The sequence below is a fragment of the Haliaeetus leucocephalus genome, unplaced genomic scaffold, assembly GCF_000737465.1.
Source record: "Haliaeetus leucocephalus isolate CR32 unplaced genomic scaffold, Haliaeetus_leucocephalus-4.0 Scaffold605, whole genome shotgun sequence".
In the NCBI taxonomy this organism is placed as follows: domain Eukaryota; kingdom Metazoa; phylum Chordata; class Aves; order Accipitriformes; family Accipitridae; genus Haliaeetus; species Haliaeetus leucocephalus.
The window spans coordinates 5,627,643-5,652,569 of NW_010973041.1; the positions used below are offsets into that span (position 1 = coordinate 5,627,643).

General features: G+C 41.0%; 1 protein-coding gene across 1 annotated transcript in view; it reads left to right on the forward strand.

Moving 5' to 3' along the window:
- Positions 1 to 24,927, forward strand: part of SVEP1 (sushi, von Willebrand factor type A, EGF and pentraxin domain containing 1) — a gene marked incomplete at its 5' end in the record, with an annotated part of 125,722 nt that overhangs the window by 25,875 nt on the left and 74,920 nt on the right. The window contains 2 exons of the mRNA XM_010578179.1: positions 20,225 to 20,383; positions 20,630 to 20,809. Coding sequence (XP_010576481.1) covers positions 20,225 to 20,383; positions 20,630 to 20,809 — 339 coding nt within the window. The remainder of the gene's footprint in view (positions 1 to 20,224; positions 20,384 to 20,629; positions 20,810 to 24,927) is intronic.

The following is a 24,927-nucleotide window of genomic DNA, read 5'->3' on the forward strand; positions in this document are numbered from 1 at the left end:
TGATTCACTATGGGTAACAATTTGAGCATAACATCGTGATGGTTAAATACAGAAGAAATGTAAATGAGTGTGTTTTTCTAGTGAGGGTATCATAACATCATGATGGGTACGTACAGGAGAAATGTAAATCGATCTGGTTTTTCACTGAGGGTACTGGAAGACAAGTGGATGAGAAAGGTGGATATAGGAAGCAAGTGCTATAGACAAGGCAATGGAAGTTTAGTAGGTTATTATCTTTAAATAAATCTTGTTAAAACGTTCATAATTATTGTTTGCATAAAGACTGTAGAAGATGGCTTTTACAGATATTTTGTGTAGAAGATAAATACATCTGGAAGCATGCAGGCATGCTCTTCCAGATTTTTTGCATTGAAATCTGCTTTCTCAAAAATTTGTCCCCTGAAGCCCAGTATTTCCTGCTTTGCTTTTGGAAATTCAGGTAGAGATTCTCCTGCTTGTTGCTATAGGAAGCAAAGAAAAGGCCGAGTATAAAAAAGGATTTGGATGCTGCAAGATTTTTCAAAATGGAGCACACAATAGAGATAAATTCCTTTGGCTTGGTAGTTTAAAAGCATAATGGTAGTAAATCCTTCATGTCAGGTGGGGGGTTTTTTTGGTAGGAATCACTGACAGAAATGAATGTTAGCTTGCGTGATACTACAGTAGTTTTGCTTGCATTTTAAGTGGCTTCTGGCACCTAAGTAGTTTGTTTCCCACCTGTACAACCTGCTTTATGAAGACGGGGCATTTCTGGCAGTAGAAGCTTCTTTCGATGAGTTTATTCCTTGAAGCCTTATGACCTTGTACCAACAGAGTGATACCAAAAAGGTTCCTAAGGCACAGTGTGTATGAAGTGTTAACAGGTTTTCTCATTTGCTGAAGTGTTCCTTACAGTACTGTAAAACTGCTGTGATCTGCTTTCCCCATGTGAAATCTTTGAAGGGAAACAGTAGCAAAACAATTTTAATTTTTTTTTTTAACTATAGATTTTATAAATGTAACTAGGAAAAAAACCTGATGAGGCTGGGATTTTATTTTCTTTCTTTTGTGATCTAAGTATTCACAACTCAGCTGGGGAAGATCATGCAGACTTGCTTGGGGGTTTTCCTTTGTTTTGGTGGAGGATTGTTATTTTGTTTAAGATTATGTGAACCTCATCATTTCCAAAGTGGAATTTTACTCCAGATTCAGTCCATCAGAAAAACTCTTTAACAAACTCTAGAGACAGACAGTGAGCTTTCCAAATCATCATAAAAGTGTAAAAGTTTTAACATTTAACCAATGGCTTTGCTTGGTGTCGTGGTTTAAACCCAGCCGGTAACAAAGCACCACAAAGCTGCTTGCTCACTCCTGCCCCCGCCCTGGCCCTGGTGGGATGAGGAGAAAATATAAAGAAATGCTCGGGGGTCGAGGCAAGGACTGGGAGGGATCACTCACCACTTATAGTCATGGGCAAAAGACAGACTCAACTTGGGGAAAAACCAAAATCAATTTAATTTACTACCAGTCAAATCAAAACAAGGATACTGAGAAGTAAAACCAAATCTTAAAACACCTTCCCCCAACCCCTTCCCAGGCACAGCTTCACTCCCGATTTTCTCTCCCTCCTCCCCTCCGGCGGCGCAGGGGGATGGGGAATGGGGGTTGGGGCCAGTTCATCACAGGTTGTCTCTTCCGCTCCTTCCTCCTCAGGGGGAGGGCTCCTCACTCTTCCCCTGCTCCACCGTAGGGTCCCTGCCACTGGGGACAGTTCTCCACAAACTTCTCCAATGTGAGTCCCTCCCACAGACTGCAATCCTTCACAAACTTCTCCGCATGGGTCCTTTCCGCGGGGCAATCTTCAGGCACAGACTGCTTCAGCACGGGCTTTCCCATGGAGTCACAGCCATCTTTGGGGACATCCACCAGCTCCAGCGTGGGATCCTCCCCAGGCTGCAGGTGGGCATCTGCTGCCCGTGGGCTGGGGGGGGACAGCCTGCTGCCGCACCACGGGCTGCAGGGGCATCCCCTCCTCTGGCGCACCTCCTCCCCCTCCTTCCTCACTGACCTTGCTGTCTGCACAGGGGCTTCTCTCGCATTCCAATCTCCTCCCCCACTGCAGGTTTCCCTTCTTAAATCTGTTCTCCCAGAGGCGCTACCACCATCACCAATGGGCTCGGCCTTGGCCAGCGGTGGGTCTAACTTGGAGCCGGGGAAACTTCTGGCAGCTTCTCACAGGAGCCACCCCTGCAGCCCCTCCCCTGCTACCAAAAAACCCACCACACAAACCCAAAACACTTGGAAAAATGTAAAAAAGGAGCTTTTCATGGTTAATTTGGTACAAGTTTTTTTCACCTAAGCAAATGATATGTGCAGCTACTGGTGTTTTTTTAACCATATCCTTAGTTTTGATAAGCCTGTTGAAGTGAATAAGAGTATTTCCAGTAGTGTTAATGAGTTTTGGATCAAGTCCTTGGAACTGAGTGATTCATTTTTCTCTCTTCTCCAGGCCTTATGTATCAACTTATATATATCTTCTGTTGCAAAAGTAAAAATTTTAAGTAACATGATAGCTAATATGGAAAATGATGTTTCTTTGGTGTAGAATTTTTCTAACTCTGCACCATGTAGCTTGTTTCCTTTGCTTTTAAAACTGAACTGTAGCAGAGAAAGAAACCCTAAAACTAACCAAAAACCACCAACAAAAAAAGTTTTCTGGATATACCAGCACCATTTCTGAGGAAATTCTTTAAAAATGAAGTTTTAGGGTGAAGGTGAAAACCCAGATTTAATTTTGACATGTGCAGAACAGAAAAGCAGAGGTGTGTAATTTTACATCTGTGTGCAGTATTGAAAAACGTCTCATCCTTTCCAACTAGATGTCATCTGAGGCTTTAGAAAATAAGTTCCTGTGCCAAAACAGACTCTTTCTTTTGTATTAAGTACAGAGCTATTTCTGAAATAAACTTGATGGAGAGTTGGAAAGTGATGGAAAAGTTACCCTTTTTTCCGTATCTTGGAAGTGACTTGTCCTGATCACCTCAGAATGTCATGAAAATACAGCCTCTGGCCAAAGTTCATATGTGCAATTAGAGGAGAAGAATCAACCATCTGCAGGGCTTGAGAGTAGCAGAAACCATGCTCTGGACAGAAATAGACATGACATAGAAATAGTCTCCAGCTTTCTGTGCTGATCAGACTTAGGGCCTCCCTGGAGCTACCAGGCTGTCCTTTGGCCACAGTGTAATCATTGCAGGTGGCTGTCACAGTGAAGAAGGCTCCAAGTGTAAATACAGCACCAGCTAGGTTTAGCCTTTAGTTAAATGACTGTAAAACCTTTACTGTTAAGCCTGGGCTTTGCCTTGAGTCTCTAGACAGGATTAAAAGCAGGCTGTCTTGCCTTCCTTGAGATTTTACATGGTTTGAAAACATCCTTTTCCAGCTGTGCAATCCCAGGTGAAGTGGGTAGTTTACAAACTTTGTGCTGAATAACTGACTGAAACATTCATCAGCCAGTTGTCACAGATTTTTTGACTGTCTTGCAGATTTGAGGATCATTTTCAGGATTGGGACTTGTATCATACCAGGCACTTAATGGAGGAATTGTCTGTCCATTGAATCCCTTAATGAAGAGTTTTTACTACAACATTCTTTGGTTACCCCTATGGATTACATGATGTCATCTTGTCTTCACTACCTTTTCAGAAACACATAGCCAGGATGTTTTCATAGACAAGTGCACACACATACTATTCCTGAACTTGTGCCAGTCTCACAAATTAAAAGCAGACATCTTAGCATTCTGTGAGCCTTTAAGTAGCTTTTGTCTTAGAGAAGAAAAAATAAGAATTCTGGAAAGAGTGCAGCAGGGATAAAATAACATGGCAGTATACAGCAAAGAGTGTTAATTATTGAAATGAGGAGAGAGGTTAGGAGACTTAGAGCTTGTTTTAATTAACTATTTTGTCCCTAGTGGCTCCCTAAGGCTCCAAAACATCACCTTTAAGTACTTAAGTCTTTCCCAGGATGTAATCTGTGCTACAATTAACTTGTAAGGTTTAGCCTTAGTGCCTGTGAAGTTGTGAATAGGTATCGGGATTCGTAGGATCAATAAAGTCTTCCAAAGTCTTGTCAAAGCTGATTCATTTAACCAGACTGGAGCATAGTGCTCTTAATGTGACAAAATTAGGCAGTCACTGCGTCTCTGCATTTGGAGTTTGATGGATTGTACGTGGTGTGTTTGTCACTTGGTCAAACAAATTTGACTCTTAGCTGTCAGAATCTGTTTTCAGTTGAACACAGAGTGTAGGAATATTTTCATTTTATTTTTAAATCCTTGGCTTGATTTACACTGTGATAGTCACTCTACCCAGGCCAGTGAATATTGAAAAGTGTGTTCTCTGTAAGAATGAGTACTATTCCCTTCAACATTTTAAACAAAATTGTCTATTTCTCTTCCAATATGAATCAAGTATTTTGTATAAAATGCAGTTTCCGTCATTTTGCAAGTGTTCAGAGATGGTCATCTGTTAATTGCCCTGGGTTTGCTGAGAGGGATAATAAAATGTAGAAGCAAAGGTGCACAAAGCTTGTCAGGTCATAACCCACAGTTAAATAAGTCATCTGTTTGGGGATTTTGACCTAAACAAAGTCTTTCAAGGGATATTTACGCAAAAGGCAATATAGATATTCCTTCCACTACCTTCTGTCCATTTGGCCACTACTATCATAACAGAGTAAAGATAGTAGTGAGAAGGGATGAGATGGCCTTTCTGTTGCCTCTCCTGTTCAGTCCTGTCCAGCTGACTTCTCTGTGTTCTCAGTGGAAAATTGTCTGGCAGGTTCCTCAGATCATTTCACAATCAATTCCAGGTGAGAAGCCCTCTCTCTCTGTCCTCTGCAGCTATGCTCCTTGCTTCCTCCTGCTGTGCACATTTCTCTGTTTCTTCAGCCGCAGCAGTCCAGAAATACTTCTGACTCTGGTACCACTCCAGCAAAGGCAGTGGGCAGCAGGTAGAGGATGCTGGAAAAAAACACCATGATGAAAAGAGGCAAAAGCCCACTCAACTTGGAGCAGAATTAGGACAAATAGGTTGCAGACATTTTATGATAAGCTTAATCTATCTACCAGGTATTCAACAGCCAGAATGGATGGGAGCAGTTTGGTCTGCTGTCTTGTAAGCAGCCCTGTTTTCTTCTGTCACTCTAAAATCTGTAGATGGCCCAACCTTCTCATCCAGAAACAGTGCTGACTGCATGGTGGAGTGTGACTGGGTCTCTTGAGAATGAAAAAACAGCAACACAGATCAGTTTCATCAAACAGGAAATTGGTTTCTCCTGGTTTTATTGGTGTTTTGATGAAAACAGAAATCAGGACTCTGCTCAGAAATGGGAACCTCTTCAGGCCAAAACCCTAGGGTTTAATTTGTTACCATGCAAAACAAAGCCAGACCAGCAACTCACACTTCCAGGGCAGATGTTTTAGTAGGGCTGACATCTGAAGGTAGTTTGAGGAGTTGAATATTTTCTCCCTAGTCTGAAATTTATTAAATATGAAGTGTTTTCCTCCACAAGAATGGGAAGAATGAATGGACCTTTGCGGGGGGTGGGGAGTTGAGAAAGATTAGTTTTACAGAAGTGTGTATAGCTTAATTAATCATGTAGTCTAATTGTAGTCATGTTGTTCAGTTGTAATTTGGACCTGACAGATTTGAAACAAAACCCAATAGGATTAAGCACTAACTTGCAGTTTTTCATTAGTGTAAAGTGTAGAGGAATGGCAAAATCTCCTTCTGTGTAGGTGTGTGCAGCTGTACTGATTTTACGCAGAACTGCACACTATTGTAACAACCTAAAATCTGGCTCCTTCTCCTGGCCATGAGGCAAATCTGCTCAGTTTTCTTCCATGAGAGCAAAAGAAACATACTGAGGATAGCTAAAAAATAAGTCGATTTTTGGCCCAGAAAGTTCAAACAAAGGGTGTTCCCTTGTAAATGCCATAGTAAATACCCATGCAAAGTTTCCATCTCCTTGTAGTTTGTTTCTCAAGCAAGAATGCCAGAAGATAAAGTACAAGAATTTTCCTACGTTATGACTGCTAATGCTCCATCGTTTTTTTTCACAGATTATTGCTATTAATTCCAGCCTGTTTGTTGGTTAGGGCTTCACAGAATAGTCCAGACTATAACATTCCTATTACTATTGTCAGGCTTCCCTTCAGCTCCAGTTTTTATGGTTTTATGATGGAAAAGTGCTTGCTACATTCTGACTGTGTTCCCCTGGGAAAACTCTTACCTGGAAATACACATAGGTGGTATTAAAAACTGGAGAGAGAGAGAGAGAGAGGAAATCTCAGTGTGCTGGTGGAGCACAGAAACACATACATCTACATGGGCTGAGAATACTCTAAGTCACATTAATTTAAGGGCCTATATTTATATTCTGAGTTTAATGTCTGTGTAAAAACACCTAGAGCTTTGGAGGAAAATGCTGGCCTCTTACTGTGTTTTCTCTTCCTGTCCCTCATTTCGCACTTTGCCCATCTGCTGCCCTCAGAGCATCCTGTGAAGCCTACATAGGCCTGGGAACAGCAGTCTGTTAAGGCTTGCTGCAGTAACTTTAGGAGACAAACCCCATGTGTCTTACAGCAGCAACAGTGTGTGTACTCACTCTGGGGAGTCCAGGCCAGTGTAGAGGTGCTCTAGTACCTTTAAATGCAGCAGCTAACTAGTTTAAATCTTCTGCATCTTTTTTACCTCTGTGGCACAGAGGTGCCATAGGTCTCAAGACAGAGGGTATCGAAGAGGGGTTTGCCTGCAGGAATATGAAGTGCTGCAAAAGTTACTCTTTCAAGTAACTCAGTTCACAGGACTAGGTTTTTCTAAGTACAAGGAGAGTGGGAGGCTGAGTAGCCTTATTCTGAGGAGTCTTGGTGTCAACACAGAACGTAAGGAATGCTTACCAAACCTCATGGTTATACACCAGAATAGCTATGTGTAGTTAAGCTGGTGTTTCTTCTGAACTTCCATTATTATCTATCTCACAGAGGCATTACTTTGTATACCTAAATATACTGTCATCCTCTAGCCCTGTTTCTGTTGTCAACTTGGCAAAGAATATCGCCTGAAATGCAAATATTCAATTTCCCTCTTTTCAGAGTATAAGTCTTTGCCTCAACATAGTAAGGATCAAAATATGCAGTCACTTGCAAATCCCTTCACTTCAATTTTATGTGATGTGAATTGTAGAGGAGTAAAACATATATAAATTTTGCTCTCTTTTATTTTTGAATGGAAATTCAAAATACAATGCCTTACAAAATACAACACCATTTTTTAAAACACGGTACTTTTGTGGGCACCCATATTCTTCCCAGTTGGCCAAAAACACTTCACAAAACTGTCTCGATGGCAGCGCAGCGGTGGTGGTTAGGTCATGGCACAGGAATACACAAAGGCAAAGACACTTCGTCTTTGTTAGTGAGTCAATTTCAGCAATGGGAGCAGCCAAGCTGTATTCATGTATGACTTTTTTAGGCGGACCAGTAGCTCACCTTGTGCTCACAGTCCAAACCCATGAGAACAGAATTAATGTGATCACAAAAAAATTGGAATAAGAAGGAGCATACTGGGCTCAGACACTGAGGCACCCTCTGCCAGTATCTCTTTAATATAACAGTAGCTGAGGGTTACCTTCATTCCTACCTTTTCCACTACTTAGCAGTGATGCTCCTTTTCGGTACTCATGCACTATAATGGCTGTCCTAGTCTAGGTGCCAGAAGAGTTTGGCCTAGAAGCAGTACTGAGCTATACTGTGGCCCCAAGAGCATGGTTTGCATGGCCCTCAGTTCTGGTTGACAAAGGATGTCTCATGCCCTGCCAACCTCGAGGATTCTGCTGTTTTCACTCTCCTGATAGCTCTTCACCATCCCCAGCAGTTCTTCAGCAGCTGCCTGCGCACTTTTGACTGTGTCACAGGCAAGAAGGCAACTTGCACCCTGAGAACATGTGGGAAGCCCCTTCCTATCTTCTTGTTCCCCCCGCCTCCCTTTTACTACCTATCCCTCAAGATGCAGGTGATGGATTACAGCTGTTTGTCTTTTGCCTCAAGGCTGAAGCACTGACAAATTTTAAAAGTAACAAGTTCAAGGTCTGTGAATGTGACGCTTCACAAAGTTGTCTGTAACATCTTAAATTTCACTCCCAGTGATGTTAGAGATTGATTTATTCTCACTACTTTTAAGGTCATTTTGGGGAGGCCTCCTACATTGAAGTAGAAAGTGCAGTGCCTCATATTCCTACGTCAGAGAGGTAGTTTATCACCTGTCATTTGCATCCCTCACTGGCTCACAATCTGCAAAAGTGCAAGAAATTAGCCAAGAACTTGGCTCCAACTCAGGAAAAACTGGGTTATTTTTAGACAGCATTAATTATCTTGTGAACCTAACTAATTGGAATCAAGTGCTGTTTAGGAATAGATTTTATAGCTAAAAATCAGTGGTTCAATAAACATAACTCTTAGGTCCATTAATCAGTGATTTAATCATTATTGCTGGTTACGTTTTTTTCTTGCTTCAGGTTGCAGTTAAGAATGTTCCCTCCTTCTTATTCTACATCTCTGCGGGTGTAGATGGCCTTGTTTATGGCAAAAGAGCTCAGAAAAAGGGCATGCAGTTAGAGAAGAAGGTAGGACCAGAAGTGTGGCAGACCTTTTTCCTCCCAAAACATAGAAAGGACGTCACTGCCCTTTAGAAAGAGAACAAGTGATTCTGTTTCTTCAAGGTGGAAAAAATACCCTTGAAGCTGAGATGAAGATGGGGAAGTGGGACACAGAGCACAGTTTCACTTTGATGTACAGAGAGGCTGAGCACCTGACAGTTCTTGAAAGAATCTCACTGCTGTTTCCCTGCTCCCCTTCTGGCGGCAACAGAAGTAGGCTATTTCATTCTAGTTTAAACAATTGCAGGTTGCTACTTTAGCACATGCTTGGTCAATACTGAGCAAGAATGGGCCTTATGAACACATGACTCACTAGCCAGGGATTCCTGCTTTATGGCAGAACTCCTGCATTGCAAAAGGTTAGGTCTTTGCAGAGTGGCTAAGAGATGGATACTAGGTTATCGCTGTCTAGAGGGGGATGCAAAGGTGTTGTTCAGAAATGTTTTAATGGAGGTTCTCCACAGAAGGAAGCTTTGCTAGACTGAGGACGAAGGCTGTGTATTTGGTTGTGGTACTGCAACATAATCTTTTTTATCTTTAATCTTTTTTTACCGTAGCTTTTGCAGTAGTAAAGTTTACTTTGTTGGCAGGCACAGGATTTAGTACTTAAAACACATTCCTTTAGTTCAAATCTGAGGTAGTCCTTTTGCTTGCAGCTGACATTACTTTAGCACAAATCAGATCTGTCCTTAAGGAATTCCTTTATGTCTTGCAAAGAAATGAGAGAGGAGAAGGACAAGGGAAAATGGGGGAAGTGAGAAGCAGTCACTTCTCCAATGTTTCTTGAGCAAGAAGTGGTTAATAGTGAGCATAGTGATGTAGTTGTTCTCTCAGTGCTTTTGCTTTCTACAAATGCGACTCTATTTTGATCTACATATTTAGATAATTTTAAAAAAATTCAGGAGAACCTGTCAGTTTCCATAAAGGTTTTGCATGAGGAATGGAGAATGGGATTTGTGGCATTTTTCACAGTAAATCATGGGTATCAGTAGTGATTCCAGGAATTAAGCAGAAACTGTAACATTGAGATTAAAACAGTTTACTGAACTCTACACAGGGATAGCTGGGCTAGTTTCACAATATGTAAAAAAACAATTGGCAAAACCACCACTTTTTATTGTCTGATTACTGGCCTGAGCCATTGCATGTGCTCCAGCTCTCTTAAGTTAACCAAAAACTGTCTGACTCCTAGCCTGGGCTGCTAAGTAAATAAACATGGAAGTAGTGACATATGTTCTCCATCTGCACAGTCATGTGCTAAATCTTCAGTGCTCAGAAACGTTACTTAATAGGAGTATAATCACTGTTGTTGAAAAGTATATTTAATGATAAAAATAAGGGATGTGGAAAAGAGGCCAAGTTTGGCACCTAATGCAGTAGTGACAGTTTATTGAGGGTCTGGCACAAACGGCTTCACTTTCCTGTTTATAATAGCTTTTACTTGCTGCATTCCCCATCTGTGATTCAGCAACTGGAACTACTCTGATCTGCAGAGAAAGGAAGCAGAAATAGTATCCGTTTTTTTTTTCTTCATGATCCTATGCACCAACAGCTTCTGGGAGTGGGGGTGTAGGAGGCAACAGCAGAAAGGGAATGTTTCACATTAGACTAGTAAAATAATTCAGGACCATACAAGGTTCCGTTAATATTTTGCCGGAGAGCAAATTCACAATTTTTGCCTGAATGAGAAGGAGAAAATCTGAGGATGTAGAGTCTTTGACTCTTCCTGGATTCCTTGTGCAATTTGCTGCTCTCGGGAAAGCCAGTTTGCTTGTTCAGTTTGACCAGAGAGCCATTTTTTTAATTACAGTCCTAAGTCCCAAGAATCATTGAACACAAAACTGTCCAAGTTGCTGAGTAGGTGAACACAATGGAAATGGATCTTGAACCACCAGGCATGTTCTTCGCTGCAGAAACATATCAGTGCTGTGAAGCTTGGGGTGCATGCTTTGTCAACTTCTAAACTCAAATCCATTATTTTGGTTAAAATTACCTTTGAGGAATCCCAGGAGAAGGTGATCTGGTGAGTTAGCTGTGTAACATGACAGTCTTGGTCCCTGCTTCTGGCAGAAAGTGTAGGCTATGCTGAGCAAGCGCTGGCTGATTTGTGGTGATTTCAGCATGTCCCAAGAGTTGCAGGCAGTGGAGTAGATTCCAACTTCTGTCCAGTTTCCTCTGGGTGTAGCACATCAGGAGTTGTTAAGGAATCAATTTTTTTTCCCTAGCACCAGCTCAGACTTCTCTCTTTCCAAGTAGTTTCTCTTTCCAGTTGTGGATAAAGGAGGACTATTTCTTGCTTTCCAGTGTGTGCGTCTAGCTCACGCAGAAGTTAACCAAGCAGCATATAGTACAGCCCAGATGGAGCTTTTTTGCTCTTCTGATGCCATCACTTGGGATTTGGTCTAGGGATAATTTTGGCCCTTTGGGCATCTAGTAGCTGCTTATTAGTCCATCCTGTTAGGGAGGTGATGGATCGGTGGATTTGTTGGTACAATGAGGAGTAATGGAAAAGTAAGAAAAAGTATGGAATGACTTTGCTCTCTGCATCTGATTTGAATCCCACTCTGCAAATGTGTCCTTTTCCTTGCCCTCCCTTTTCCTTCTTGACCCAGAACCCTTTCTGTCAGATGAAAGGAAGAGTAATTTGATAAGTGGTACGATGGTTGGACCAGGCCTAGAGAAAACGGGGCTTCCAGTGCCTTCAGACAAGACAGATACTAGATCTCTGAAAAAGGTATTTGCTTATCTGTGTGTAGCACAAACTAAACAAAATTTTGGGGTTCTTTTTAATGGAATTTGCTTTACTTCAGCCTGTCTGTATTTTTTTACAGTTACATAAAAGCAAAAATATAACTTCGCAGCAAGTATATTAAAAAGGCAAATAAGTGCACCTAGGACAGGATGGTGATGTTCCTTTTCAGTGTTTATCTATTTAAATAGCAGGAAGCTATCCAGAGATCCAGGGCACTTAGAACAGTACTATTTAGAGTAGGATGTGCTGTCACATCAGCAGTGATCAAGATTTACTGAGGAATGTGTGTCTGTGATTATGGTGAAGACCACGTCCAGAGAACCCTACTATATAGTAGTTCTGCTCTGAGCAAAGCAATTTCAGAATTGATTTGATTTCCCCTTTTAAGTAAGGGTCTGATTGTGTGTGAAATTTTGGACACAAAACCTTCACTTGCACAGAAATATATTCATAAATAATCTCTATTTGCATGGCAAACTTTACACAGTTAATTAAGTTAATTTCCCAGAAAGATCTTTTTGTAGTTTTGGAATTTGTTGTACACTTTTAGCATGATACATTTTAGAAATATGCAGGAGCATGAGGACATAAACCAGTATCCAAGCTCTAAAAATCAAAAGTGCTGGCATGAGCTAATATCCATAGCTAATAGGCATGTTAATGTTTGCTTTGGGTGCTTCCTCCAAATGTATCATCAAGGCTAGATTTGATGTCTATGCAAACAGCAAATCTCTAAACACTGTCTAAAATGCCACTGAGATTTAAACCAAAAAAGCTTCATTTCAATACATGAATGCCATTTCTGTGTACACAAATTTCACAAGTTGTCAGGATGTATCTTGTGAACTTGTATCTTGAATGAAGCATGGGTAGGGTCTTTTTAAGTTACAGTACAGCACATGGAATCAGGATTTTCTTTTTTTTTATTCCTGAGTAAGCCATATGCTTTGAGACAAAGAGAGAAGTTACCTTCCATAAAAGTGTATATAGTAGTCTTTATTTTTATGATTGTAAAAGATTTAAAATACTTTTCAAAGCTCTGTGTCCTTGCAACACTCGTGTGGTTCAAGTATCAATCTGTTTAAGGCACTCTCCATGTTTTAAACGTACAATAGTTGGTCTGCTTTTTAAAAAAGTTTTAAAACTGGGCATAAATGGATTTTCTGTATATTCGCAGTACTGCTACTATTACTGAGCAGAATATTTTGCAGTCAGAATCATTGCGTAGCAGTAATCCTATCTAAATGTACTGGCCCCAAGCCTACCCAGGAGTGCTCAGCACAGTTGTGGCTCACAGCCAGACCTCCCTGTGGAAGAAGGTCCTTGTAGGCGTCCTAACTTTTACAAGCTGTAATAGCTCTTGGGCTTATATTCTTCAGCAGGCAGATTGTTCTCCACACTGTGTATGCTTGGAGTACTGAGATGGGATGTTCACCCAAGGAACTGCATCTCCTTCCAGGCAATTTTCCAGTTCTTCTGCCCCATGGGAGAGGATCCAAGATTCTCGTTTTTATCATGAACAAATTATTTTCTGCTGAAAGTTTGTTATGACTGTTAGAAGTGCTTAAAGCTCTAGAGCTAGATCATCTCAGAGTCATTCTAAATGCTGCAGACTATTTGGTAGAGGAGTATTGCAGTTTTGATCTCTGTAAACTCAATTAAAAGGTTTGAGAACCCCTCCCTATGTATCAGGTATAAGTGCTATCAGGTAAGAAGCTAAACTTCTTACATGTTTCAGCCTGCTCCCTCCAGTGAGAAGAAATTTGTAAATGTGATAAAGAGACGGAGCAAAATACATCAAATAGGAACAGAGAAGACATCTAGCTTGTTAAATTGCTAATCATGTTGCTGTGAGAAGGATGCTTAAGGAATATTGACAAAGAGCAGATGGATGAGCAGGTTCACTGCTGTCTGAAATTAATACAGAGCGCATGCTGGGGTTAACAGGAGATATTAAAGAGCTGGAGAACATGCTGAGTCTTAGCAGAAATCCTTCCCTGATCCCTACACTTAAAGGCAAGCTCAAGGTTTTCTTTTGCAGTCTTGTTGTACAAGTCATACATGTCAAATGTTTAACTAAAGCCACTTCCTTGCGTACTTTTTGTAATCCTAGCATGCTCCTGGCTCATGGGTTTTTTTATGGCACCATACATGTTGCAAACTGCAAAAAGGTGGATTACAGTACCTGCCAAAGATTTAGATTTTTTTCTCCTTAGCTTTCCAAAGACATTTCATGGGCACAAAGTGCCTGTTCTGACAAACCTACTGTATAGGAGATTTAAAAAAAAAACACTTTCCCAAATTTAAATGTGATAACAAAAGCTGTAACTTCTGGATGCAGTCTCTACAGTAGCGACCCAGGGCGTGGAAAGTCTTTGAGAAGCAGACTTAAATATCTTCATGTGCAGGTCCAGTGAGGTGCATTTCAGAGGCCAGAGTAATCTGTTTTTTCTGCTGGCCCAAGCTGAGCATTTATTGGCTTGTGAACACCAGGAGAGAAACCAACAACCATGGTTCATTGTTTGGTTTAGTAGAATAGACTTGAAACTTACAGAATCCTGGGGCACATTGGTGCCCCACATTTGCAGAATAGAACAGTTAGAGCAACAGCCAAGACATATCACTGCGGAATACATGGAGAGGGCAGGGAACTGGGGAGTTTCATGAAATCGTGGCTTCAATCAGTATGCCTCCCATGTTATTCCTGTTCTTCCCTTAAAGACGCCACTCATGAACTGTGCAGCAGCAGCAGAATAGCTTTTGGAGGCAGGAGGGAGAGTTAGGCAGTACTACATGCTAGTACTGCAAGACATCCTAAACTCTTTGTCTGCTGTAGCAGTAGGCAGGAAAGTGTCAGGAAGTCTCTGGCTGCTTGGTGTGGAATGGGGATCTCCATTTTCTCTGTGACACCATGCATTAGCCTTGTAAAACATATTTTATTTGGCAGGCAGGCCATTGTCACAGGGAATACATAACAGCCCCTTCTTCCTAGTGCTTCTTCTAATAGGGGGTGCGCCTGGCCCTTCGGCAAATCTGATCGTGTAGTACCTTGTCAGGATGAGAGGTGCAAATGTCAGGGTAGAAAAATGTAGCACATAATAATGTACTGTTACTTCTTTGTACTTCCTTCCTTGTGAAAGTTTTTACTTCTATTTAGTAAAATAACTAAGCTTTATAGTCAGGCCCACTCATGGTGGCAAATTTAAAATGACTGATGGCAAACACAGCTACCACAGTAGTTGTTTCACACACACAAAGGCCAGGGTGACATATTTTCTAATTTTTTTATTTTTATTTTTATGCTGTTGCCAAGGCACAAGAATCTTAGATGAAGCAAAGCAGTGGGAGAGAAAGCCCACACCTTCAGGCTGTAGTTCTCCTCCAAGGGCGTAAATGTGAGTTAATTTGAGGTTTTGGTTGTCCTGTTGTGATCTATAATTCAAAGTAGTTCTAGGCACACACTGTATCTTCCACATAACTTCCAACAAATGACTAAAAGTACAAGACGGCATATGCTAGGTTGAATGCCGATGTATGTTCAGTAAATAGGTATTCATGGTATACTCTGATTCCGGGACAGATTCACCACTTCATTATGTTGAATGCATGTCCATGTACTCAGTGTCATAAAAGTAATTACAGTAGCATAAAACCAGTTTGATTATATGGAAACTAGGCTTGCTTTCCTCATTTAAAAAGTTTGGGGATTGAATTATAAAGACTATTTCTGTATTTGTGATTTGTATCAAGATGTCATTTCATTTAGGCTTTACATGTATGCGGAAAAATGAGAATTAGAGACTACAATCATCACAAGAGCAGTGTACAAATAGAGCTCAGGTTGATGCAGGAGAGAGCAGGATATTGCCTAGCTGATTCCTGCCATATCCTGCAAAAGATAAACCTTTAATCGGATCCTTCATTAGCATAAAGTGTGGAAAGAACAGCTCATGCCAGGGATTACTTAGTAAATGTAGTTAGTGAGAGAAATTATATATTGAAGAAAATACAAAATCCCTCAAATTAAGCTTTGAAATACATGGAGTTTGAATGTCCTCTCTCTTACACTGGGATAAATGGAGAATAATTCCATTTCAGTGACTTAGATACACTAGTGTAGTTGGAGAGGAAACTGAGCTTTCCTGCTCTCCCAGGATTTTAAAAGATTTAAATTTCTAAGGTAGAATTGTTTGTTTGTAATATTTGTACTCATACATTCTGAGGAAGAATTGTGACCCTGTGTCACAGACTAGAATCCTTTGACACATGATCTCTACCTGTTTAAATCCAGACTGGAGTCTTCCTGCCATTGTGTGGGTTCAATAATGGTTGGCTTAACTTTGCCAGTGGCTTTAGTATTTGCAGTTTAAAAAAAGCCAAACTGGATAATATGTGTTAAGTGTTTGATGAATCTCTGAAATATACCTGGTTTTATGTTGTTACTTTTACGGTGTTAAATTCTTCTTGCTTGAAGATTAAAATATCAAATTTGTCATTATTGTAGGCAGGCAGAGCTGAAGAATTTCTGCTGAACTTGGAAGTCTGTCCTTCGATTTCCTGGTGGACCTTCCTAACTTTCCACGTCCATTGTTCAGCTTCAGGCAATGACTTGACATATGGTTATGCTGTCAATACGTATGCATTGACTGCAGTGTTTTTATGTCTACCCCATGGGTCTTTGTTTCTAGCAAGCCTGTGTCATATTTCCCTTTTAGTGATTTCTTTTCTATGCACAACTTTTTTTTTTTTTTGATAGATAAAGGAGTAAAAAAAATGTATTCATTTGGTGGCCTAAGAAGTCATCCAGCCCTGTAGTGTTCAAAACCAGAAGAAACATGCTGGATTTTGTTACATTTTTTCAGTTAGTTGTATAACCTAGGAGAGTATAACTGAGGAAGAAAATGCAGGAGGCATGCTGAAGTAAGCATGCATTATTTCCTTGTATTTCTGATCAGAAGGTTATTGCACTGTCATTACCACAGACAATAGAATCTGAATGTGCATCATTGGTGAATATCTACCATTTTATGAAAGCAGGTTGATGACAATTTCAGTGTGAGCCATCTTTGTGTGCTTGGGGAGCTTGCGGCCTGTGCTTGTTTGAGTTAGCACACTAATCTCTGCTTCTAAATATCCTTTCATTCCTGTAACAAAGAGGTAATCCTTCAGTGTAACTCAGTATTCACTATTCTGGTCTCAAGATGAGAATTACATTAAACAAAAAGCATTTCTTTGCTCATCCCCTTGCCTCTGGGCAAAGAACAACATGGTTCACATATAGGCAGTAGTTAAATCTTTTGTTGAGAAGATCATACATACAGATGTACACATAAGTGTCCTCTCTGTTTAAAGGCTGATACTGTTAAAATGGTTTCCCCGTTTAAAAATTCTTGCCTTTTTTGTCATTCTTGGCAGCGCTGGATTGATGCTTATTTACACTGGGGTTCATTCACACACTGTTTTGAGCCTTTTTATACCATCACATTGTTGGCAAGGGGAAGCAAGCCTTGAAAAAAAGTTTAAATTGTTTGTACAGATTAGCGCTGGAGAGGATGATCTCTCCCTGCAGTCAGTTTTTGCAGGTATAGGGGGCATGTCAGTGAGTGCAGACTGGTGACTAGAATGCAGTGAAAATCTGGCACTGCGTGATTCTTGGAAGAGACCCCAGAGAGACATCGGTATGATCAGTTGTGGATGGGGCCACGTGTGCTCTTCAGATGTGCTTGCCCCTTGAGTTCTCTCTTGCCTCTGAATGCATCCGTGTGTGTAGACTTGGGCCATGCTGTAGTGCTGTCTGGAGCAGGAGGAGATGGGTCTGCCATCTAGCTGGGTCAGGTATGGACAAGTCAAGTCTGCAGCAGATGGCTGAAGCTCTGCTCTTCCACAGCTGATTTTGGATGGTTTTAACCTAAGCTGTCGCCAGGCTAACCTCTACGGCTGTCATGGAAATGCACAGAGGTCAGCATGCTTATGCTCCATTCTTAAACCATCTCTTGGCATCACAGGATAGACTGTGTGACCTCACACACTTGGAAATAGCTCTGTAACCAAGTGTTAACTTGTGGAAATTTTGAATGTAACTTGTGTGGATTTTCATAGCTGAATACATCTAGGGAAGATGTGGAGTCAATGAGCAGTTCAGGGACTCAGTCTTGGAGAAAATTCTACATAAAAACCAAGATAAGATGTAGTTCGACTTTTTAGAAAGGCAGTGGGAAGCATTTGAAGCATACAAAAAGAATCAGGCCATTTGGGGTACTTGCCTTTCCCAGTAGAGACATTAATAACAGTTTTAACAGTATTACCTACCTCTTGCTGCTTCACTGGAAAGAGCAAATTGTAAGTGTAATTTCAGAATGAACCATTTTTGTTGAAGCCAGACTGATTCAAAGCCCTAAGCAAATTGCTTGGTTTGTTGTTAAAAATGCCCGTCATAGAATAGGTGATTATTTTTATCCCATAGTTCTCAAAACAGAAACAGGAAAGAGCTGCTGCTTCTTCATCTAAGGTGCGGTTGCAAGAAAGAGAGAAGTTAGGTTGTTTTTTTGTTGTTTTGCTGGGTTTTTTAATGATATACTTCTTTTAGATGTTGTTTTATATGCCACACATAGAACAGAAGAGACTAATTTACTTTTGCTGGCACATGGAGGGCAGCTTTGTCATACAGCAGGTCCCTGTGGTGCTTAACTTGCACTCTCCTGCATCCTTTTGGGTGCACTTTATCACTTTGTGCTGGATACCAATTAGTTTTAACAAGGATGCACAGAGACTTCTGCAAAGTGCCAGAGAGAAATATTTCAGAGTAATACCTCTGATACTGGGCCAGTTTGGGGGTGGTCATCTGAAGCATGAGAGATATTTCAGAGACCAAATGTCCAAGGAGGGGATTTCTGCACAGAAGAAGGGCAAAGAAGCAGTAACAGTCCAAGAGGAATATCTTGGGTGGGAAGAGCAGGTGAACGATAGGAAAGGGATTTTTTTTGCAAATGCTTTTCTGAAAGTCCCAAAACAATAATGAAGAATTCCCAGCTCTAATTCTGACTGGATTTTTCTGCCCTTACTTCTTCCTGAAATGCTTTGATTGGTACTTACATCCTTTACTGCTTAGGCATTTTCATTGTCTTTTTAAAAGTGTGTTTAAAATACAGATTTGTGAAGCCAATTTACAGCACCCAAAATCTCCACTTAACTGCTAGCCACTCGGTTGCTTTCTTCAAAATAAAACTGCAAATTTTTCTGAAAAGGAAACAAAAATATTCTATCTGGAAACTATTCAAAAGACTGTACTCCTTCTGGAAAGAGGAAATGCTAACTGTTCATATAAGTTGATTTTTTAAGGTGTAATCCATAAAATTTGGCTTATGAAAGTCAGTTCTCCCATGACAGATGAGGAATAAGAAAGCTGGGGTTTCTTTTGCATTTGTTTTTTGGTTTGGTTATTTTTTTTCCCCCAGTTGCTTAGAAAGCAGGAAGTTGTTTTCATTAAGAGGACAAGAGTCAGAGTATCTTAGCATCTAACTTAGAACAAACAGAGCTGGTCCAATATCTGCCAAAGAAAAGACTGATACTGCCACAATCTGTGAACTCCAGGAAATATACCTCAATAGGAGAGATTTGCTCCAGAAGCAGAGCACACCTGACGATGTAAGAAGGAAGGCACTTGAGGATGTTTATGGTTGTACGGTTCCCTATACCATCCAGAGCTGCATCAGATGGTACAAAATGTGCTGAGGGGAGGAAATCAAAGGCTGACTTGCAGTCTGCAATAGAAAGTGTGGCCATTAGGAAAATATGTAGACAGTGAAATTAATGAAATGAGAGCTTTTTTGGCTGGGTTTCAGTGTTAATATTACCTGAACTTTACATCAGGAGGTATGTTTTTCAGCACAAGTATCTTTGAGCTCTGTTTCAAGTAGTAATCTAAGCAATCCATACTTCACTTTATCAGCATCTGTTGATTAGTCATTCCATTGTTTCTCACACCATCCTTGTGAAATAAATAAAGGTAATTATGGTGGTTTCTTTAAGAATAGAATTCAAGGCAGAGAGAGGTGAGACTCAGACTTACCCAACCAATCTGAAGCTCTCAGGTGAGAGGTGCCTTTTACCTATGCATTTTCCCTGCCTCTGAAGACATCTCCTAAATCTCTTTAAGGCTTGTGCATGTAGATGCACAAAGTTAAAAATATTAAATGGGATATAAATGAGTGAAAAAGCTTCAGGGAGCAGTTGCTTTGATTAATTGCTTCATTGTTTGTGGTTCATACATTTTAGCAAGTATAGTGTGTGGATCATATATAATCATAATGTGTAAATCAAGGGCAGGGTTTTTTGTTAGCTTGTGTTAGCTTGTTACTAAGAACTTGTATGCATTAAGCTTTGGTGTAGTTTTGAATGGCAAGGATTTTGTCTGAACTAATTTTTTATACCTCTAAATCAAGAATGTCTTTGTGAGGTCAGCACAGGTTTTATCAGTGAAAATCTGTTGTGTCTTCTGGGACTGGCCTTCTTTTCAAGAAGATTAATTATGGACTTAATTTCAGTCCCCAGGCAGTCACTGGAGACACCTCCACCAAGTTTGGTGGGCTTTAGTTCACCCCTGTAAGAACTCTACAGCACTTTAAGTGGAGAATGCTCCTGCCCTAAGTGACACTGGATGTATGAGGTAGAAAAAAATAATGTAAAAAAGTAAAGCAAAACACCTGAAAAATTATGCTAGCTGTGAAAGGTGCATATCCTGAAGTCTTTTCTGTCATGTTTTCTTTTGCTCAACAGCTTGTCCACCAGGAACATACAAGCCTGAAGGTTCACCAGGTGGAATCAGCACTTGCACCTCATGTCCCGATGAGAATCATACTTCTCCACCAGGAAGTACCTCCATTGAGGATTGTACATGCCAGGAGGGTTATCATGCTGTAGGACAAACCTGTGAAGGTAAGTGTTTCCATCCAAGAACAGAATACCCCTGGAATGCACAATGCAGTGCTGGGACAATTTTGTTATTTGTGTTTGCACTGTGAAGGACATGTCAAATTGCATGCAAGATTTTCTGTGTCATTCCAAAAGATGAAAAGTACCAAGATGCAAGTCCAGTTGGAAATGAAAAAAATTGTTTTCCTTCAGAAGCCTATTGCAATCCAGCTAGCATAATAACTCTGTTGTCATTGTTTAATTACTTAGTTGTTCACTGCCCTGAACTGAAGCCCCCTGAAAATGGTTACTTTGTCCAGAATGTCTGCAACAATTACTTTAATGCTGCCTGTGGCATCCGATGCAAAGCAGGATTTGATCTCGTGGGAAGCAGCATCCGGCTTTGTCAGCCCAATGGCCAGTGGTCGGGATCAGAGGCTACTTGCAGAGGTATGGGTGTTGTGTGTTTGAAAAGTCTTTTTCTGTTGGATTAGTTTGTTCTGAACAGTGGTTTTCTCTGCTCAGTACATAGCTGGGCGTGCAGATCTGATCCTGTTAGCTCATGGGTGAAAGAATGTTCCAAAGGTAAACTCCCATTCCAATCACTCCGTTTCTCTCTTTCCTAAAATGGAAGGAAGACATCTACAATAGAAAATGCAGAGCAATATTTGCTAGGTAGACAGTCTTTTGCAAGGGAATCTACACTCTCCTTCCTTAAACCTCTCTCTACCCAATTTCTATGATTTTTTTTATCTATATTATGTAAATCCAGCAAACCTACCAAGTAGTGAAATACATAACAAGGCCTTGCTGCATGGGTATTTTAGAATATCCACCAGACTCCTGGCATAGATGGACATTGGCATTAGGAGACGTTAACCATGGAAGAATTACATTTTGCTTTCTTAACAGTTCCTTCTTATGAAAAACAGGAAAGCTTGGGCCTTGAGCATAGTCTTCAGAAGAATTTTGAGTGGAGTTTTACTAGGAAACAACTGGCAGTGTCCTAGAAGTTGACTGTAAGAGAATGTCAGCTGAAAAAGAAATAATCAGAAGGTGTGATAGGGGGGAGACATGGGAAAGAGCATCCTGGAAAACATTATTTCTGGAGCTCTTTCAAGTACATAGGAGCACAGTTTTGTTTTGTTATCACTCATCTCTGCTTGAGGTTGGGTTCTTGATGATTTAGGTGAGCAGCATCCCCATGTAGCCCTGTCTGGTATGTCTTCCAAGGAGGGCCTGAAAAAAACAGGTAGCAGCCCTCATCTCAACAGCCACATGTTGCAGTTCAACATGTTTAACTTGAGTTGAATGCACTTGACATTAGTATGCTGCAGTGGAAGCTAGTAAATAAGAAGTCATCAGCTCCTTCTGTAACTTGCTCTGGCACTGAGTTCAGGGAGAGAGTTAGGGTAGATCCTTGGATGCATTAGCACTTTATACCACTACAGCAAACACTGCAGCTCTTAAAGGAACAGCAAGGCATGGCTCTGAAAGGAGGGATCTGAGCTAGAGATGAGTTCCTCAGGACATTCTTATATAGCAGTCCACTTCTGCTTATGTTGCAGGACTTTCTTCAGATAATCCTGGAAAACTTAGTCTTCCTTTATAGCTTCCAGTGACAGAAGGCAGGAAGCTTTCAATAGAAAATAAATTGCTGGCCAGTACCATAAGGGTATCTTGAGAAGCTAGACTTAGAGCTATTGACTTCCCAGCAGTCAAAACATAAACTGAAGATGCATGCTTCTTCAGGTAGACTGGGATAGTGGGAAAGAGCACCTGCCTGTCAAAGCTTCTGTCACACAGTAGCTTCCAGTGCAAAAAATTTGGGGAAAGCTGCAGTCAGCCACAAAGAAAGGATCCTTCATCTTCACTGTCTGTAGAGAAGTGGAAGATTGTAGTACTTGGAAAACTTTCTGGAGCATTAAAAATATTCACCTATTGCGTGTTGGTGCATGATCTTCCTTTAACAGGGAATTTGTCTGGAAGTTGGGGGAAAAGTCTGCCTTGAGATACTGTCTTGATGCTGAATTAATATCCTTCGAAGCATTGAAAGGATATATTTGTGCTTTTTTTGTGCCATTCTCCACCATACTGAAGACTTGAATTAAAAAAAAAAATTTAAAAATCCTACCTTTACATGTGCTGGATCTGCTAGTCTCAATTTACTCAGACTATGAAAGGGAGCAAGATCAAAGGCACAGTTTATAGCTGTCTTGTTAATCCCAGGAGTATTTTATCACATAAATTAGGAAGGGAGAGTGAAGGAAAATCCCTTTGCACTGGTTTGGATTTTGACATTAAGTACTCCTTAGCTGTTCTGCTAGCTAAAATCTGCTGTGGTGTTGGAAAGTGATTAATGCAGTCATGTTATGCAATTAACAGTGACCCATGAAAAAAACAACTACAAAGCATGTATTTAATCCAGAAAAATGTATTAGGAGAAAACCCAGAGCAAGCAGAATATACCATTGTTGTTGTTTTCACTGGCTTTATGGAAATATTTCTTAGTCATGGAAAATGCCTTATTGACAACAGGATGGTTTTGTGTTTAATGCATGGAGCCAGGATAACACAGGCTCAGTTACAGGTTTCTGCCAGAACCATACTGAGACACTGAGTAAGCGTGAACGGTGAAACACTGAGAAAGCAGGAGCACTACAGCTATACAGTCCTTCCAGAAGAGGTGGCTAGACTTACCAGGTAGATGAAGGGAGTGCCTTCTCTGTAGGTGCATTAACATTGCTGAGAGCCTCTTCAATGCTCTTCATTCAGGCTTTCTCAGTAATGCTGTAGAATTTGGTAGCATTTGCTTGCTTTTACCACAGATTGGGTATTAAAGGCTTCCATAGAAACCTTAAAAGAGAAAGCCTATTCACTTCTGTGTAAAGCATGTGTGATTCAGCTGTAAAAATGTCTTTCTTACTCACTCTACTACAGTTAAGATACAGCATATTAGGAAGCTGCTCTGAAGCTCAGAGTGCATCTTGCAAGATGGACATTTCAGGATCTTTTTAACACTCTTAAATGCACTTCCTAGAGGATGCCTGTGTATACAAAAGCACAAGAGGAATAGTACCTTCAGAGAGTAAATATGAGACAGTGGTAATGCAAAGATATATCAGGTGCATTTGAATGGCTTTTTTTCTTTCTTTTTTTCCTATCCATATCCATGGGTTTTGCTACAGGCTTTTTTCCAATCAGGTGCCACTATAGCTGCTTTCAAAAAAGACATTATTTAACATGTGGTTTTTGTAGCATTGAGGGGCTTGTAGTTATTGGCATTTATACAGCTGGCTTTCATTTGAAAGAGTGCTCAGGGTATCTGTCCATTTATTAGTTTGAGGGTGATCTGTTCAGTCTGTGTGTCCACTTGTAGGCGTGTTCTGTCTCATTGGTGTGCAGAGTAAACAATTACTGGGAAAAGGAGAGAAAGTTGCCAGGTTGGCTTACTTTCAAGTGCATTTGGAGAGGAGCTCATGGTTTGCTTTGTACCTGGTGGCAGCGATGATGGGTTCGTTAGTAAAATTGCCATCCCAAACCACAGTGGAGAAGTCATCCAGATCTCTGAAGCCACCCATCACCAGACCTTGCCTTCCTGCCAGCAAGGGCAACAGAAGCTGTGGAGAACAATCCAGGGAGAACAGAGTTTAGGGAGCCCCAGTGTTCTTGATTATATTTTTGAGCAGTTACAATGTTTGCCCTTCTGTGTTTTTCTCCCCCTAATAACTATCAAACATACCGAGCAGTATTTGCCAGCTTCAGCTGAGAGCAGGGTTTTCAACCATGCAAGTTTTCCACTGATTGTGAAAAATCAATAGCTGGTTATTGAAGAGGCATGAACTATTTAAGCAAAAGATGCACTAGGACCCGAGCAGGCATCTACACATTTGGGCTTGCTATCACCCGGTTGTCATACACATATCATCATCACATAGTCATGGCCAGACAGTAGGTGTGTACAGCTTAGCTGTTCAAGGGACCCAAAGGCCAGGCATTGTGTATGTAGTTCAGTCTTGTCCAGAGGGTAGCAAGGGGGCAAATGCAGGAGCATAAGATACTGGCTGAAGAGGAGGGGAGCAGGAGGCAATGCAAAGGAAAGAAGTCCTTATAGAAGAGCTTGAGGTTATGACACTGAAACAACATAAATCCAGGCCATACCAGTGCTACTACTTTTTATTTTGTACTATCACTCAGCTATTTCTGGGATCAGTCTTAATTGCAGTGTAGCTTTGTGTTAAATTACAGCATCAGGATTCAGTAACAAAACTGTAAGACAATCTGAGGATCACCCTCCATGCCCCACTTCCCTTTCTGCACACACATCCTGCACAGGACTGCATTCTCCTTGGCATCTCACTGCTTGCAGTGTTTGTGAGACAGGGCAGGAGAAAGGCCTCTGTGCTGAGCAGCAGCCAGGACTGCCTCCATGGGGAGCCCAACACCTGAAACGGTCTCAGCTACAGCCTGATTTTTTCCTTTTCCTTTCTCATGGTCCCATTGTCCATGAATACCTTGTATTCCTCTCTTTCACCCCCGCCCCCCCCCCCCCCCCCCCCCGCGTTCCC